At 36.3% G+C, this 18,957-nt stretch overlaps 1 protein-coding gene across 2 annotated transcripts in view; it reads left to right on the top strand.

The window, feature by feature from the left end:
- Positions 1-18,957, top strand: part of BACH1 (BTB domain and CNC homolog 1) — a 39,335-nt gene that overhangs the window by 15,272 nt on the left and 5,106 nt on the right. For both annotated transcript variants that reach the window (XM_069074845.1, XM_069074844.1), the window contains 2 exons: positions 5,553-6,887; positions 11,603-11,809. In XM_069074845.1, the coding sequence (XP_068930946.1) occupies positions 5,661-6,887; positions 11,603-11,809 (1,434 nt within the window). In that variant the 5' untranslated portion in view covers positions 5,553-5,660. The remainder of the gene's footprint in view (positions 1-5,552; positions 6,888-11,602; positions 11,810-18,957) is intronic.

Here is an 18,957-nt window from a genome sequence, read left to right as displayed (position 1 = left end):
CAAACAAATCCTACAAATGGGATAAGTGATGTAATGCTATTTTTAATTGATGAAAGATAGGGGAAGATCTGGCACATAGGGCATCCTGGGATAGACCTTTTGGAGCAGTGCAGTAGAAGAACACTTAAAAGCTACCAAGAGGTCATTGGGTACCTTGGTGAAAAGTGAGAAGGGAATTGTGTACAGAAAGGAATGAATTAGAGACTTAACGACAGTGTATGTTCACAGTTTTTCTTTAGGCTTGGCATTGTGTTTAAGTAGGTCAGGAACCAGTATATATTCCCTAGGTATGGAGAATTCAAGAAGTACAAAACCATGAGTACCAAGACTTTTCTGGGAGTAGTCTTTGATGTGGATATCTGTAAGCTGCTTTTTGGATTTTTAAGTAATAGGGAAGGAAGACAGGCAAATGACATGACATGGTCAAGAGAGAGTCCAGCGATTTCTGTTGCCCTTGTAATAGAGGTATATGCCCTATCTAAGTAAGGGCTTTGTGTAGAAATAGTCTTATTTTCAAATTGACAAGCAGGATCTGCTATAGCAACAAACTTGGTTTGTGGTTGTTGATTTTTTAAAATTTACTATAGTGTTTCAAAAATAACAAGACATGGTTCAATGAAAGTTTTAAAGTTTTATTTTCTGCCTCATATCTTCAGTATTTGGGGGGTAACTTCATATTTAAGATGTTAAAAAAAATGAAGTTTTTTAAAAAATGCCATTTAGCATTTGATCTGGCCCATGGTAAACGTATTAGTTTTTTCACAATGTAATGGATTTGGAGTTTGAGTTGAATCAAAACGCATCCTTTCTTTACCATTTACTAGCTGTTAGGCTAGTCATTTTATTGTAGTTAGTTTCTTCATCTGTTATGTTGAGATAATATTTGTGTTAATTTCAAGGCATTGAAAATTTTAGATGATAGTGTCTTCATTGTTATAAGGAAAGAGCTTTGTAAAATAGTGTTACTCTGTTAATGGTCTAATTAGTCTGATGAAAAAGACTTCCCTATGTTAAGACAGACATGATTTTCAACAGCTATATACATATACACACACACACACAGGCATATATTTGAGCTTCTGTGTCAAGCTTTTAGAAGTATGTTTTGTCAAAAATTTTAGAATGGGACAAAGGTAGAAAGTAAGTCTTAGAAATAGAATAATCCTGGGGCGGCCAGGTAGCACAGTGAGTAAGAGCACTGGCTCCAGTGTTGGGATGACCTGGGGATCAAATCCGGGCTCAGACACTTAGCACCCACCCAGAAATAACTGGCTGTGTAATCTTGAGCAAGTTACTTAACCCCAATTGCTTTAAAAAAAAAAAAAGAAATAGAATAATCCATCAGCTTATTCATTCATGGGTTCCTTGAATAAAATGTTTAGTTGTGAGATTTTACTTTTGAGAACAGCTGGTCTTAACCTCATTAATTCTATATCATAATGGTATTAACTTTTGTTAACAAGTTTGTTATGTAAGTAGATAATACATTCAGGTTTACTGATATCAAGTTCAACAAGTTAATTTAAATAGATATATCAGCTGGTACTGTAGCTTAAAGTAGCTTCGGAGTTGTCATATATTTATTTAAATGTATATTCATTCTGTAGGACATTTTAACAGGGAAAAATAAACCCATAGTTTATCCTTCTCAGCTTTAATACTAAGTTAAGTATTGTTTGAATAATCTGGGAATGTTTCTTATAAAAAAGCTTAGCAGAGAATGGGAAATCCCAGCTCTAATTTGAATTTTGAGTAGTCAGTCTCTGCCTGTAATCATAACCCTTTTATGACTTAGTAGTTTCAAGAATTTTGTGGTTCCTAACTGCATCACTTTTGAGGTATACTTTATAATGAGACTTTCAAGCTCATCTAAACTAGTCTGTAGACAAATACAGTCTGCACCCTGGCTCATACTTGAAGTCCTTATTTTTTTATAAGATCTGCCAAAACTTTTTCCATCAAGAATCCAGGTTTGGGATAGAGACATTGGTGTCAAGATGTGTTGAATTTAAATTTATAAATACCTTTCTGTTTTGGGAAGATGTTTGTAAAGAATTTTATGAACCATCTTAAACAGATCTAAAAATCTAAAAAAAAATAGACAGCTAGGTGGTTCAGTGAGTAAAGAGGCAGCCCTGGAGTCAGGAGGACCCGAATTCGGTTCCAGCTTCAGACACTTAACACACACACACACACACACCTCTAGCCGTGTAACTTTGGGCAAGTTACTTAACCCCAATTGCCCTTCAAAAGGCAAAATAAAAATAGAGAATTTATTTGAAATATAATTGGGAGCATTTTCTTGGGTAATTTAAATTATCCCTCTTCTGGTCAGATCAATATTGATGTCCTGGCCTAGAAAAAAATCAAAGCAGTGAAATTACATGAATTAACAAATACGTGTTTCTTAGAGATAACTTCCAAAAAACTTTTATGACTACAATGTCTTGTTTTACAAAATTAGAAGTTACAATTTTGATTACTTTGATGTGAATTTTTTTTTTTGGATGTGGGGAGGCAAGGGAATTGAGGTTAAGTGATTTGCCCAAGGTCACACAGCAAGTGTCAGATGTCTGAGGCCAGCTTTGAACTCAGGTCCTTCTGACTCCAGAACCGGTGCTCTATTCATTGTACCACCTAATTGGCCCAATATGAATTTTTTTTAACAACATAAAGCAAAACCATGTTTAGCCTTCTAATTAAATAATATTTTAACCCCCTAAAAGTAGTTTTTTCTTATTAGAAACATAATAGAACCCATGGTGCTGGATGATCAATAAATTTCACGTTTCCTTAAGTTCTGATTTATTCCTTATTTAATTTACCTTTTATTTTAATGAATACAAGTTTTCTTGTTTATACATCAGCCTGGCAATGTGTCACTATTTGGGTAGAGAACCCTAGGAATATAGTCTGTAAATTAATTTTTGTTTATTGATATCAATTGTTAAATTTTTCTTAGTTTATAAATGCTTCCAAACATCATTAAAGTGTCAGGTTGTGATTTTGGGAAATGTCTTTGTCCCTATTCCAAGCATATATGGTTCTCTTATTGTGGCTGAAAGTATTATTGAAATATATTCATAGGTTTACTGGTAAATGTTAACAAACATCTCTCTTAGAAAAAATTTAAGATTAGTCTGCATTATTAACATTTTATCACTTTTTAAAGTCTAGACAATCAACAAAACAAATCAAGCTCTGATTTGTAGCATTTGCTGATTTACTAAGGTGTAAATGCTTACTGAAAATTTAACAGTGGGCTCAGACAGTTGGTTTCAGCACACACCCGAGTGTATTCCGTATCACATTGCCCCAGACAATTAAGTTTTATAGAAAACTTTCAAGTAAACAATGTCATTTAAAACCCTGCTGTGACATTGGCAGAATACAATAAATATAAAACTTCCATTCTCCATTTTCACCTCTTCCTAAGAACTCAGACTGGGAAGGACAGTTTTAAGTATTCAAATAAATAACTATTATAATTTTTGTAATGCAAATCAAGATATTTTAGATTTTTCCAATATTCTTACCATTAAAAGTATCAAGAATCAATTCTTGAGTTGTCCAGTCTTTTTTTTTTTAATTTTTAAAATTTTTTTTTGCTTTTTGGAAGGCAATTGGGGTTAAGTGACTTGCCCAAGGTCACACATGTTAAGTGTCTGAGGCCAGATTTAAACTCAGGACCTCCTGACTGGCCAGTGCTCTATTCTCTGCGCCACCTAGCCGCCCCAAGTTGTCCAGTCTTAAATCATTTGTCATGGAATGCATGGAATGATGGTGAATGTTTGCTGGCAGTTGGGAACCTTCTCTCCCATTCCTCCAATTAAGTGGATTGTAGACCCAACTCAACTGCCAGGTGAAGTTGCTGATTGTTGAAGTAGCAGTCATTGTACAGCTTTTCTGTTTAAAGCCTCTCTCATCCTGGTGGCAGGCATCTCTCCCACTTAGGATCTTTTACCCTAAGCTGGTTTAGGAAATCACCTAAATCATCCTAAGGGGAAACCCTTACCTGTCTAGAGTCAGGGGTGGGGGCCTCCAGACTACATGAGGCCTTCCACATTCTTGGGTGTGGCCTTTTGACTGAGTCCAGGTTTTGTGGAACGAATCCTTTTATTAAGGGGATTTTTTCTGTGAGGTTTGGATCCAAAGGGACTGAGCTTGACCTAGATTAGGGCTTCAGGTTCCCCCACCCCTGGAGATTAATTGACAAGTGTCTAAAATTGAAATGAGCCTGAAACAATCACTTTGGTGTACCTCTAATCATCCTTTAAGAACAGCTAACTAGGCCGAGGTAGCTGATGTTCCTTCAGAGAGTGAGTCCTTATGTATGAATCTTGGGCCTTATTTCTGCTATTGTACTCTTATTTCTTATTTTCCATATGGGAGTTTTGTGTGTTATTAATTTTTTTTAAAAGACAGGATGGCTAGACAAGGACCTCTCAAAAGTTTGTTTTTTTTTTTTTTAAACATGTATGCACTTAATTTTTAGCAATTTTAGAAAGTATTTAGAAGCTTGGCAAGAGAAACCTGGAATTTTAAATAGGTTACAAATGATTCTGATTCTGTTTTGCTTTTTATATACCCTTAATAACTTAAGCTTTCTTTGATAGGAGGTCAGTGACTACTCTTTGATTATGATGATATAATTTTTTTACATAAAATTAAGATGAGATACTAAAAAATTAAGGGTATGGTTCCACTGAATAGAATATATACTTTTCTTGAAAATGCACAAGTATTCTAAGGAGTTTTTATCTTACTAAACCATTGCTATTGTGATGACAATCATAGTTGACCCTGTGCCAGCTATGTTACTTTGCATATTTTAAACTTTCAGCAGATAGGTCTGACCAAGTCACTACCTCATTCAAGGCACTTCAGTGGTTTCCTTTTGCCTCTAGCATTAAATAAAAATTCCTGCCTCCCAATTAAAGTCCTTCACAATCTGGATCTAATCTCTCTTTGCAGCCTGATTTCACAATATTCTGCTTCTATTCTTCAATCCAGCTACCTTGGCTTATTCTCGCCATACATGACTTTCCATCTCCTTCCTCTTTGTCATTATTCATTGTTCTTTCTATGACTGGATTTTTCTTCTCTCTAATTTAAGTACAGCCAATGCAGATCCCTTCCCAAATCTCTTCTCCCTACCAAAGACTATTTGTTTTTTGTTTTTGCCTTTTTTTTGGAGGGTAATTGAGGTTAAGTAACTTGCCCAAGGTTATACGGCTAGTTTTTTTGTGTTAAGTGTCTGAGGCCAGATCCGAACTCAGGTCCTCCTGACTCCAGGGCAGGCCACTTTACCCTACTAAGGACTTTAGATAATATTCAGGTTCTTCCTCCTACCCCCTTACTTTGTATTTCCTTATTGGTATACGTGTTTTCGTTCACATTTATACAAGTTCTTGAGGATGAAGATTCTTGAATTTTTGGACTTTGTATTCCTGTTTCCTTACACATTATACACAGTAGTTGAAATGTTTGTTTTTAATTTAATTGAAACTTTTATATGGTATGTTAATTTTTTTGTTTGTTTCTTTTGACAGGTGACAGTTAAAGGATTTAATCCTTTGATTCAGTTTGCCTATACAGCTAAACTTATTTTAAATAAAGACAATGTAGATGAAGTATATAAATGTGTTGAATTTTTAGGCATGCACAACATTGAAGAATCCTGTTTTGAGTTCCTCAGACTTAAATTTTTGAACTCCACGATAGACCAGCAAGAATACCCAACAAAAAAGTGCTTTACATCACATTGTCAGAAAGCCAACATTAAAATTTCACTGTTGGATCATGAGGATCTAGGAATAAATGAAGTAGAAGAACTTCTAGAAGCTGAACATGTTCAGACTCCTCACTTTAAACTCCAAACATGTAAAGAAAATGTAAAGATACCACCTCCTGTCCAAGATAGTGCCAATCAAACATATGAATCATGCTTAGAAAAGGAAGATGTTCTTGGTTTGCCATCTTTAGGCCCGAAGTATAGGAAATTCCAAAAAGCTTTTGGAACAGATAGAGTTCGTATTGTGGAATCCAGTGTTAAAGATGTTCAAACATTGCCAAATGAATTACCTGAAAATGAAGATGTAGAAACCCAAGATTGTACAGATTTACAGATGATTTTAAAACATGAAGACAGTCAAGTAGAAATGGATGATGGGGAAGAAGCAAAAGGGAAAAAAAATCCACGTCAGAGTTCTGTGGCAAAAACAGAGGTGACACAATTTCCTCCAGATTCTCCTGTGGTACCCCCTGGATTTTATTCTCTTTCTCTTTTGCACTCATATGAACAATATGGTGATTTGAATATTACAGGTGTGCAAAATGTAACCATGTTAGCTGAAGATCCTTTGACTAGTACAGATACAAGACCAGATAAAACAATCACTGAAAATCAGTCTCTACCTTTGAAATCTGCTTCAGGCCAAAGAGATGAGAGGCCTGCATCAACAAATGATCGAAGCAGTGTGGAAAGGGAAGTGGCAGAGCACCTAGCAAAAGGTTTCTGGAGTGACCTTTGCAGTACAGACACTAATTGTCAAATTCAGCTTTCGCCTACCCTAACAAAAGATTGTTCAGAACATGTATTTTCACAGAAAAGATCGGAGTGTCCCTGGTTAGGTATCAGAATCAGTGAGAGCCCTGAACAGTGTCAAAGAACTTTTACTACATTGAATTCTGTCAGTTGCCCATTTATCAATACTCTTAGTACTGAAGAATGTACAAATAATTTGGAAATAGGAAGTGATGATTTTGTTCCGGAATCACAACAAGAGCCTTGCCCATATGCATGTGTGATTAGCTTGGGAGATGATTCTGAAACAGACACAGAAGGGGACAGTGAATCCTACTCAGCCAGAGAACAAGAGTGTGAGGTAAGGAAATAATTTATCTTCATATTTATAAGGGGGAGATATCTGTAAGCCTCTTTTGAAATGTTTTTGTCTGGGCCCTTCATAAAATAAAGTTCTAATTATGACATAATTTCAACAGCTAGTTTCATTAACATATTTCTTTTTTTTTTCTTGGAGACGAGAAGGCAGGACAATTGGGGTAAGTGACTTGCCCAAGGTCACACAACTAGTAAGCGTTAAGTGTCTGAGGCTGGATTTGAACTCAGGTCCTCTTGACTTCAGGGCTGGTGCTCTATTTGTTGCACCACCTAGATGCCCCAACATATCTCTTTATCACTTTTATCATCAGTTGAGTGTAGCTAAAATGAGATTATTCTACGTTTTCATCTATGGTAAATCAATGTACATGTGATAACAGCTATTTGCATGTCAGTATTCCTGCCATTGGTAACATGAGTTTGAAAGATGCCATTCTTTTTTGGGGCAGCTAGGTGGTGCAGTGGATAGAATACTGAGCCTAGAGGCTGGAAGACCTCAGACACTAGCTGTCTGGGCTAGTCACTTAATCTTGTTTGCCTCAGTTTAGTCATCTGTAAAAAGAGCTGAAGAAGGAAATGGCAGACTACTCAAGTATCTTTGCCAAGAAAATCCCAGACCTGATAGCACTTGGTACTCTCACCCATCGCCATACACTTTTGATTCAGTGACAGTGACCTCCTTGCTGTTCCTCAAACAAGATACTTCATCTCTAGACAGGATGTTTTTACTGGCTGTCCTTGATGCCGTAGTGCTCTTCCTCCCTAGCTAAAAATCACACATTCTGAAGTCACATCTAAATCTAAAATCACACATTCTGCAGACAGACTTTTCCTAATCCCTCTTAATTCCAGTGTCTTTCCTCTGTTTACATATCTTGTTTGTCCTGTGTATAGCATGTTAGTACATTGTTGTTTATGTGTTGTCTCCCCCATTGGATTATATTTTGTGTCATTTGTGGTTTGTTTGTTTTTTTGTATATCCACCACTTAGCTTGTTGCCTGACACATTGTGGAAGCTTATAATAAATGTTTTATCACTCGCTGATAGGTTTTGTTTTTGCATCTTATTTTAACTCTCCGTCTTCCTGCTTTGATTGTGTTTCTGGTAAAGAACATACTTTTGGATTCTATTTTCTAAACCAGTCTACTCTTTTCTTCCATTTTATGGGTAAGTTCATCCCATTTGCATTCAAAGTTATGATTGCTAATTGTATTATTCCCTTCTATTTTATTCTCTTACTTTTCTCCTCTTCCCTTCTTTAAGAATTTGTTTGCTTCTGACTAATCTTTCCCTCAGTCTCACTTACTTTTTTTCTCCTTTTTATTCTAACCTCGTTCCCATCTGTTTCCCTATTAGGTAAAATGTATGTACCTGGTTGTGTGATATGCATATGTATTCTTCTTCCCTTTAATCAGTTCAGATGAGAGTGAGGGTTAAATGTTCCCCATCACACATTCCCTCCTCGTAAACTTCACTTGTATATTTTACTTGTGTACTCCATTTATGTTTGATACTTTTCTCCACTCTTCTTCCCTCTCCCATTTTATTCTTCTGCCTACCTTTTTCATTCTTCCTTTAAGATCATTAAAACATAAAAGAATCACTCTGAGGCCCTTTGCCAACTTTGCCTCCCTCTACAATCTGTGATGTTGATAAGAGTTTTGAAGGGCTATTTGTATCATTTCTTCATATAAGAATGTAAACAGTTTTACCTTAATACCTTATGTTTTCTTTGTATTTATCTTTTTTGTTTTGTTTTGCTTTTTTGGAGGGGGCAGGTAGGGCAATTAGGGTTAAATGTCTTGCCCAAGGTCACATGGCTACTTTTTTATGTTGTGTCTGAGGCCAGATTTGAACTCAAGTTCTCCTGACTCCAGGGCCAGTGCTGTATTCATTGTACCATCTAGCCATCCCAATCCATGTTTATCTTTTTGTGCTACTGTGGGCTCCTATATTGTATGTCTACTTAGCTGTGATCTTTTCATCAAGAATGCTTGGAAGTCTTCTGTTTCATTAAACATTTGTTTTTCCCCCATAGAATTATACTCAGTTCTGCTGGTTAGGTTAATTGTTTGTATAAGCATTGATCTTTTTCTTTTTGGAATGTCATCTTTTGAACTTTCTCTTCCTTTACAATGGTGGCTGCTAAATCTTCTTTTATCCTGATTATTGCCCTTTGGTACTTGAATTTTTCTTTCTGGCCACTTGCAGTGTATTTTTTTTTTCTATGACCTAAGGACTCTGTGCTTGGCTATAATGTTCCTGGGAGGTTTCATTTTGGGGTTTCTTTCAATAGTTGTCCAGTGGATTCTTTCAGTTGTTCCTTTGCCCTCTGGTTCTAAGAGTTCTGGGCAAATTTCTGTTAATATTGATATGTTATTTAGGTATTCATTTTTGGTCATAACTTTTAGATAGGCCTGCGATTTTTCAATCTCTCCCTGATCTGTTTTATAAGTCAGCTTTTGCTATAAGATACCTTACATTTTCTTTTTTCTTCAGTCGTTTAACTTTGTTAATATTTCTTGATGTCTCATTGAGTCATTAGCTCCTATTTGGTCAGTTCTTATTTTCAGATAATTATTTTCTTTGTTAAAGTTTTATACTTCTTGTTCCAAGTAGTAAATTCTCTTTTTATACCTTCCATAGCTCTCATTTTGTTTTTGAAATCATTTTTTAAAACTCTTTTTTTCCCCACACTCTTGATTTAACTCTTCCATGGATTCTGCTTGGACATTTGGCAAGCTGTCTTTTTCTTTGAGGCTATTCTTGTAACATTCTCTTCTTCTGAGTTTGTGTCTTGCTTCCCTGTCCTGATAATAGTTCTTTATGGTGGGTTCCTCTTTTTTGTTTGCTCCTTCTTCCAGTCTGTTTCTTGACTTTCAACTTACTTCATTACTTTGATATTAGGATAAAAATTCAGATTTTTCAAAAACAATCTTCATTTAGTCCAGTGATAGAACTAATATTAAACAATGGATCCAATTTCTATCCTCTTTCCAATAACAGAGACCAAGAAGATAGGTGTTAGTTTGTTAGTGCTGGCCTTTGTGAACTTCTTTGGGACAAGGGTTGGGGGAGGTGTGTCTGCCCCATACTTATGTCCTTTTATGTTCTACTGCTTTCACAATTATGAACTGGGGCTTGCAAGCTTTTAATGCTCCAAAATAATGTGGTTACATGACAAAGTCTGCTCCCTGCCCTCCTGATTTGAACTCTGCACATCACTGACCCAGCCACTATTAGTCCTCTATGAGCTGTGCAGTCACCAAACTGTAGACTCCCATTTGGTCTATCTCCTGCCCTTGTTAGTTCATTGTTGATTTCCCATCCTGAGCTGAAGGCTAGACCGAATTCCTGTTTGGCCCTTTGGTTTAGAGCCACACAGTTACTTTTTGCTTCCAGAATTTATTCCTTGCACCTGTAGCACCAACATGATGTTCACAGCACCAACAACAACTATGAATATACCAGTATAATTCTGATTGCAAAATGTAATAGACTCTCGATAGTGAAGACAGAAGCAAAACATTTATTCAGACATCAGAAAGCCAAATCCCCAAACCAGAAAACTAAATTCATCATAGCAACAAAGTAACAACAGTAATACCGCAAAGAGAAACACCATCCCAAAGCCTTCCCACAAACAAATGCTCATAAGCCTAGCTGTTTCCTTGCCTGTGTCCTCTCTCCTCCCTCCATTCTAACTGCTCTGACTCCCAGCTTCCTCAGGGCTCTGCTCTACCAGTTCAACAAGCTCCTCCTACTACAGGCTCCATGTGTTTATATTGGGGCTATTAAGGGACAGAGAAGATCTTCAAAATCCCTTAGGCCTATTAAAGGACAGAGAAGATCTTCAAATTCCCATGACCATTACAACTCCACCCCTATAATGCAGAATGTCTGCTTCTATCCTATCTGACCTGCTCAATCATGGCTGTCTTTCAGTCCCTGGACCTGGAATGTTTCTCATTGTAGTACAATTCTGGGCAGACCCTTTCTCCTGTATTGGCCAAACTGTCTTCATAAGCTACCCTGGGCTGGAAAATGACTCATTGAATCTCTCAATCTGAATTTGTTCTGGTGCATTTTTTTGGTCTTTGTGGATGAGGTTTTGTGAGGGAGTTAGGCTATCCTTCCTACTATTCTGACATCTTGGCTCCACCCCCCCCTTTCATTTGTGGATTAAATGAGAGAGGATTTCTTTTCCCCCCTCCCCTACCCAGAAAACTATCTTTGGGACAAAGAATTTTTTAAAGAGGGAAACAAACAGTTCAACAAAACTAATGAACACATCAATTGAGTCTTAATAGTATATGCAGTTTCCTCTAAAATAGATAAGAACTGGGGGGCAGCTAAGTAGAGTGGTAAATAGAGCCCTGGAGTCAGGAGGACCTCAATTCAAATCCGGCATTAGACACTTAACACAAAAAACTAGCTTAGTGACCTTGGGCAAGTCACTTAACCCCAATTGCCCCTCCAAAAAATATAAAAATAAAAAGATAAGAACTTTGAAATTTTTGGTCTCTGTTATTGGAAAGATGATAGAAATTATATCCATTGTTCAATATTCTATCATTGGCCTAAATGAAGATTGTTTTTAAAAAATCTGAATTTTTATTTCTAATATCTGATTTCATTTCCAGTATATTCTGTTTCTTTTTTTAAAAGTAAATCCCTGTTAATTCTATCTGGTTTAGGTTAAACTGCCATTCAATGCACAAAGAATCATTTCACTTTCTCGAAATGATTTTCAATCCATGCTGAAAATGCATAAGTTGACTCCAGAACAGCTGGATTGTATACATGATATTCGAAGACGAAGTAAAAATAGAATTGCTGCACAGCGTTGTCGAAAAAGAAAACTTGACTGCATACAGAATCTTGAGTTGGAAATTGAGAAGTTGGTAAGTAAATATTATTTCCTACTTTAAAATAATTCAAATATTTTCTTTGAATTACTGTCTTGATTTCTAAGCCAGATGTAAATAATCCACTTCAATCTTCTATTTTGCAAAGTATAAATATTACTGACTTTTTTAAAGGGAAGAGAAATGAATAAGCATTTATTTAGAGCCTACTATGTACTGGGGATGATGTTAGTACTTTACAGATATTTGATTCTTACAACAACACTGAAGTAAGTGCTGTTATATCCATTTTACATTTGAAGAAACTGAGGCATGGAGTACTCAGAATCACAGCTAGGAAGTATCTAAGGCTGAATTTGAACTTGGATCTTCTTTGTTCCAGATCTATAAATCTAAAATGAAATTTAGTACATTCTTTTAAAATGTCTTGGATTTAAAACATATATATATATCTCTTGCATCTTAATATAAAAAGACTGGAAAGGTAAATGAGGGCCATGTTATTAAATGCCAATCAGAGCAGTTTATAATTCCTGGTGGTAATTAAGTCACTGGAGCATTGAGATGACATAGATGGATATACATGTTGGAAAAATCTGTTTGGCAACTGTGTGGAAGATTGATTAGACTGTGGAAAGACGAGACAGAGACCAGTAAGAAGGCTATGGAGTTTTCTGAATGAGAGCTGATGGATGGCCTGAACTAGAGTTGTGGTTGTGTAAATGTAGAGAAGGGAATTATATGAGAGTTTTTATGAACGTAGAAGCCACAAGATTTGTCAATGGATTCTATATGTGGGGTGACTGGAATTAAAGATGATACCAAGGTTGGGGGCTTGGGTGTCTAGGAGGATGATGGTGCCCTCACCTATACTAGGAGAGTTCAGAAGTAGTGAGGGAGGATTTGGAAAGGGAAGAGAAAGATAAATTCTGTTTTGAACATGTTGAAAATTTAACATGTCTTTGGGACATCAGTTTGAACTGTCCAAGAGGCAATCAGAAATGGTGAATGAAGCTCATAACTTAAGAGTTTAGTGCTAGGAATCATCTTCATAAAAATGACAATTGAACCCACAAGAGCTAACGAAATCCTCAAGTGAAGTAGTATAGAGAGAAAAGAAGGCGGCCCAGGACAGATGCCTAAGATAAGAGTTAAAGAACGTATTTTATCATCTTGAAGAATGACAAATTTTGCTGGTTTCCTTCAGGAAATAGTAGACTTGAGATATCTTTATTTTCTCCTATCAACTTTCTTTTACATTTTGTGGGCTAATTTGACTTGGTCAATTGGGGTCTTTTCCCTGGTTTATTGAGAAAACTCATCATTAACTTCCAGAAGCATTTTGACCACAGGCTGTTAGACTACCATATCAACTTGCTGCATCACATTTATCTTCAACTCTTGGATACCCAGCACACAGAAAATTGAATACTTCCTTAAGCCTAATCTCTGAAATCCTCTCATTGGATTGTGATCTATTTTACTTTTCCCTTATACTTACTCTTGCTAATCAGAACTCCTCTGGTCTTCTGTCCTAACCTGACCTCACTTTAGTCTCCTCACAGTCTTTTAATCATTTATTCCTTTTGGTCTGTGATTTCATCTGTGTAGGTATCTCTTGATTGAGACAGTCCCTTTGCCCCACTGCGTTTTGGCACCTACTCTGCAACTTTTATTCTTTTTTTTAATGCTTTATTAACTTCTGATTTACATCATTCATTTCCGCCAGATTTTAGTTGCAAATTTTCTCCCCGTTTTTCCCCTACCCACCGCCCCAAAATAGCAGTCCCACAGGATATCCCCTGCTCCAATCTGCTCTCTCCCATATTTTCTCCCATACCCCTTTCAACTTTTCCAGTGGATCTCTATGCCTCAGTGTCTGTATATCTTATTTCCCAATTACATGTAAGATGGTATTAATAATAGTATGTATATATATATATACACACATATATATACATATATATTTGAATATTTGATTTTAAAACTTTCAATTCCAGATTCATTCCTTCCTTCCTTGTCACCCACCCTTACTGGGAAGATAAGAAAATCAGTATAGGTTTTACATGTGTGGCTAATGCAAAATAATAACATAGTAGATATATTGTAAAAGACTGACTATATTTCCCTCCCTTCTATGCCACCTCCCACTTGTTCTATTCTCTACTTTGATCCTGTCCCTTGGGTGCTTCCAACTTTCCTCCCCGCCCCGCCCCCCAGCCTGCCCACCCTTCCATCATCCCCCCTCTTATCCCCTTCCCCCCTCCCCAGTCTCCTGGAGGGTGAGATACCCTATTTAATGTGTATTTCATTCCCTCCTTAAGCCAAATTCAATGGGAATAAGGTTGACCCATTCCCTTTTGCCTTCCTATTCTTCCCCTCCATTGTAACCATTTTCCCTTGCCTCTTCTGTATGAGATAGTTTACCCCAATGTCTCTCCCCATCTCCTCTCATTATATTCCTCTCACCTCTTAATTTCACCTTTTAAGTATCATCCCTTCCTGTTAAATTGGTCTTGTGCCCTCTATCTATGTATACCTGTAAACATATATACACACATTCACATATGTATTCATATGCCCATATACCCTCATATATAGAAATACATATATATTTCTAATCCCTTCGATAAGTTCCTTATGATTTCTTTTCCCTGTTTACCTTCTCATGCTTCTCTTGCTTCTTGTATCTGAATGTCAAATTTTCTATTCAACTCTGGTTTTTTTCAGCAAGAATGCTTGAAAGTCCTCTCTTCCACTGAATGACCATATTTTCCCCTGAAACATGATACTCAGTTTTGCTGGGTATGTTACTCTTGGTTTTAATCCCAGCTCCCTTACCCTCTGGAATATCATATTCTAAGCCCTTCGATCCCTCAGTGTAGAAGCTGCCAGATCCTGGGTTATTCGATTGTGTTTCCACAATATTCAAATTGTTTCTTCCTGGCTGCTTGTAATATTCTCTCCTTTATCTGGGAATTCCAGAACCTGGCTATAATATTCCTAGGAGTTTTTTGGGGGGGATCTTTTTCAGGAGGTGATCAGTGGATTCTTTCAACCTCTATTTTGCCCTCTGGTTCTAAAACATCAGGGCAGTTTTCTTTGAGAACTTCCTGGAGGATGATTTCTAGGTTCTTACTTTGGTCATGGCTTTCAGGTAGTCCAGTAATTTTTAAAATTATCCCTCCTAGATCTATTTTCCAGGTCAGTGGTTTTTCCCATGAGATATTTCACATTGCCTTCTATTCTTTCATTTGTTTGGATCTGTTTAACAGCATCTTGATTTCTCATAAAGTCATTAGCTTCCATTTGCTCCAGTCTAATTCTGAAGCAATGATTCTCCTCATTGAGCTTTTGAGATTCTTTTTCCATCTGGCAAATTCGGCTTTTTAAGGCATTCTTCTCCTTATTGCCTTTTTGAGCCTCTTTTGCCATTTCGGTCAGTCTGTTTTTTAAGGTATTATTTTCTTCAGTCAGGCTGTTGACTCTCATTTCATAATTTTCTTGCATTGTTCTCATTTCTCTTCCCAATTTTTCCTCCACTTCTCTTATCTGCTTCTTAAGGTCCTCTATGGCCTGTAACCAGCTTGTATTTTTCTTTGAAGCTTTTGGTGCAGGAGTTCTGACTTCACTGTCTTCCTCCTGTTCCATGCTTTGCTCCTTTTTGTCCCCAAAATAGGAGTGTAGTGTTAGAATCTTCTGTCTGCTTTGTTTCCTTTGCCTGGTCATGTCGCCTCTCAGGTGGGGTGGTGGGGGGAGAGGGGAGTGGGAGGGTGGGGGGGTATCAAACCACGCACTCCCACTTACTGGTCCCAGAGTCCAGACTGCACTGACCTCTGACTTTGTTCTTTGCATCTGTTTGTTGATAAATCTGGAAATGGCCACAGCTGCTACTGATCTGGAGTCCCTCAGGCTGAGGCTGTTCAGGCCCACCCTGGGCCTAAAGCCTCAGTGTGGGGCTGGGCTCGGCTCCCAGAGCCTGTGCTGGATTCCTGCCAACCTGCCGGGGCTGTCCTCAGCAGGAGGTTAGCTTCTCTGTCATTTTGTGGGTTCTGCAGCTCCAAAGTTTGTTTGGAGTCCCCTTTTTACATGGATTGAGGAAGGTGGAAGCTGGACGCCGCAAGGTCGTGCCTCTACTCCACCATCTTGGCTCCGCCCCTTGCAACTTTTATTCTTAAAAGTGTTTCCTGGGGTACTGAGGTGAGATGACTTGCCTGGGGTCATGCAGCTTGTATGCATTTAATCTTATTTTTACTTCACTTTCATTTGTAAACATCTCTTCCTTACTCAGCAATCTATCATTTACAACAAAAATTTTAAAAGACTGAGAAAACTAATAAAAATATTTATTTTTTCCCAAACAATTTTTATCTTTCATTTTTTTTTTACAATTTTGAGTTCTAATTTCTCTTTCACCCTTTTTTCATCCCTCATTGAGAAGGCAAGCAATTTGATAAAGGTTAACTATGTAGAGTTATACAAAACTTTTCCATATTAGTTATTTTGTAAAAAAAAAAAAAAACCCACCCAAAAACTCCATGAAAAAACAAAAGTAAAGAAACCATATTCTTCCATCTTCATTCAGTTTTCCTATATCCACTCCAACATTTGTAATTTTTATTTTCTGTCATATTAACCAATCTAATAGGTGTAAGGTTGTTTTAATTTCCATTTCTTTAATCGAGTGATTTAGAGCATTTTTTCACGTGCCTATAGACAGCTTTGATTTTTTTTCTTAACCATCTATTCATATCCTTTGGCCATTTATCAGTTAGGAAATGACTTGTATTCTTATAAATTTGGCTTAATTATATATTTAAGTGATAAGATCAGAGAAACTCAAAAAAATTTCCCCAGTTTTCTGCTTTCCTTCTGATCTTAACTGTATTTTTTTTTTGTACAGAAACTTATGAATTAATGAAATAAAAATTACCCATTTTACCTTTCATAATCCTCTCTATCCCTTGTTTGGTAATAAATTCTTCCCTTCCCCATAAATTATAGGTAAACTATTCCACACTCCCCTAATTTGCTTATGGTATCATCTTTTATATCTAAATCATGTACCCGTTTTGATCTTATCTTGGTATACAGTGTAAGATGTTGGTCTATACCTTTTTTTTGGGAGGGCAATTGGGGTTAAGTGACTTGCCCAAGGTCACACAGCTAGTTTTTGTGTTAAGTGTCAGAGGCCGGACTTGAACCCAGGTCCTCCTGACTTGAGCCAATGCTGTATTCACTGTGACACCTCGCTGCCCCTGGTCTATACCTTTTGTTCTATTCTGCCAAACTGCTTTCCAGTTTTCCCAGCAGTTTTTGTCAAATAGTTCTTATCCCAGAAGCTAGAGTCTTTTGGTTTTATCAAATACTAGATTACTGTGGTCATTTACTATTGTATCTTGTGTATCTAATCTCTTCCACAGATTTACCACTCTATTCAGATTGTTTTGATGATTTACCACCTTGTAATTCAGTTTGTGAACTGGTACAGATAGGCTACCTTCCTTCACATTTTTTCCCCATTAATTCCCTTGATATTCTTGACCTTTTGTTCTTCTGAATGAATCTTCATTTTTTCTAGCTCTATAAAATAGTTTTTGGTAGTTTGATTTGCATGGCACTGAATAACTATCTTAATTTTTGTAGAATTGTCATTTTTATTGTATTGGCTTGGCCTACCCATGAGCTGTTAATATTTTTCCAGATGTTTACATCTGACTTTATTTGCGTGAAAAGTGTTCTGTAATTGTGTTCATATTTCCTGGGTTGTTTTGCCAGTATTTGCCAATACTGCTAAATATTTTATATTGTCTACAGGTATTTTAAATTGTGTCTCTTGCTGCTGGGTTTTATTGGTATATAGAAATATCGATGATTTATGTGGCTTTATTTTATATTTTGCAACTGTGCTGAAGTTGTTAATTGTTTCAGCTAGTTTTTTGGATGATTCTCAGAATTCTCCAAGTATACCATTATATCATCTGCAAAGAGTGATAGTTTTGTGTCTTCCTTGCCTATTTTACTACCGGCAATTTATTTTCCTACTCATATTGCTATAGCTAACATTTGTAATACAATACTGAAAAATAGTGGTGATAACGGGCCTCCTTGATTCATCACTGATCTTATTGGGAAGGCTTTTATCTTATCTCCATTATAGATAATACTTGCTGTTGGATTTAAATAGGTAGTACTCATATTTTTAAGGAAAGCTCCATTTATTCCTATGCTTCCTAGAGTTTTTAATAAGAATGAGTGTTGTATTTTGTCAAAAGCTTTTTCTGCATCTGTTGAGATAATCATATTTTTGTTGGTTTTCTTATTGATATAGACAATTATGCTGATAGTTTTTCTAATATTGAGTCAGTCCTTCATTCCTAGTATAAGTCCTACCTGGTCATAGTATAGGATCTTTGTGATATATTGCTGTAATTTCACTAATATTTTAATTTTTGCATAATATTCATTAGGGAAGTTGGTCTATAGTTTTCTTTCTCTGTTTTGACTCTTCCAGGTTTAGGTATCAGCAGCATATTTGTGTTGTAAAAGGAATTGATTAGGACTCTGCCTGTTTTTCCAAATAGTTTTATATAAATTGAAATTAACTGTTCTATAAATGTTTGATAAAATTCACTTGTCAATCCATCTGGCTCTGGGTATTTTTTCCCCTTTAGGGAACTCACTGATGAGTTGTTCAATTTTGTTTTCTAAGGTAGAGTTAAGTATTCTATTTTCTCTTCTGTTAATTTGGGCAACTTATATTTTTGTAAATACCCATCCATTTCACTTAGATTGTTAGATTTATTGGCATATAATTGGACCCTCCAATCCTATAGTGTAGAAGTATCTCTCCTTAATTGTATTTTCTAGGTTTGTTGTTTTTCCAATGAGATATTTCACATTTTCTTCTATTTTTTCATTTTTAAAAAATTGTTTTATTATTTCTTAATGTCTCATGAATTCATTAGCTTCCACTTGTCCAGTTCTAATTTTGTAGGAATTAATTTTCTTCAGTAAGCTTTTTTACTTCCTTTTCCATTTGACCAATTTTACTTTTGAAGAACTTGTTTTCTTTTATGAATTTTTGTATGTCTTTTTAAAATTCGGTCAATTCTGCTCTTTAAAGAGGTCCTTTTCTTCAGTGGATTTTTGTGCCTCTTTTATCATTTGACCAATTCTTGTTC

The sequence above is a fragment of the Petaurus breviceps genome, unplaced genomic scaffold, assembly GCF_028583685.1.
Source record: "Petaurus breviceps papuanus isolate PSGF00001 unplaced genomic scaffold, PetGlider_PUasm1.0 90897, whole genome shotgun sequence".
NCBI lineage: Eukaryota > Metazoa > Chordata > Mammalia > Diprotodontia > Petauridae > Petaurus > Petaurus breviceps.
The sequence above is the reverse complement of the archived record's forward strand: the minus strand, read 5'-3'. Positions and strand labels throughout refer to the sequence as shown.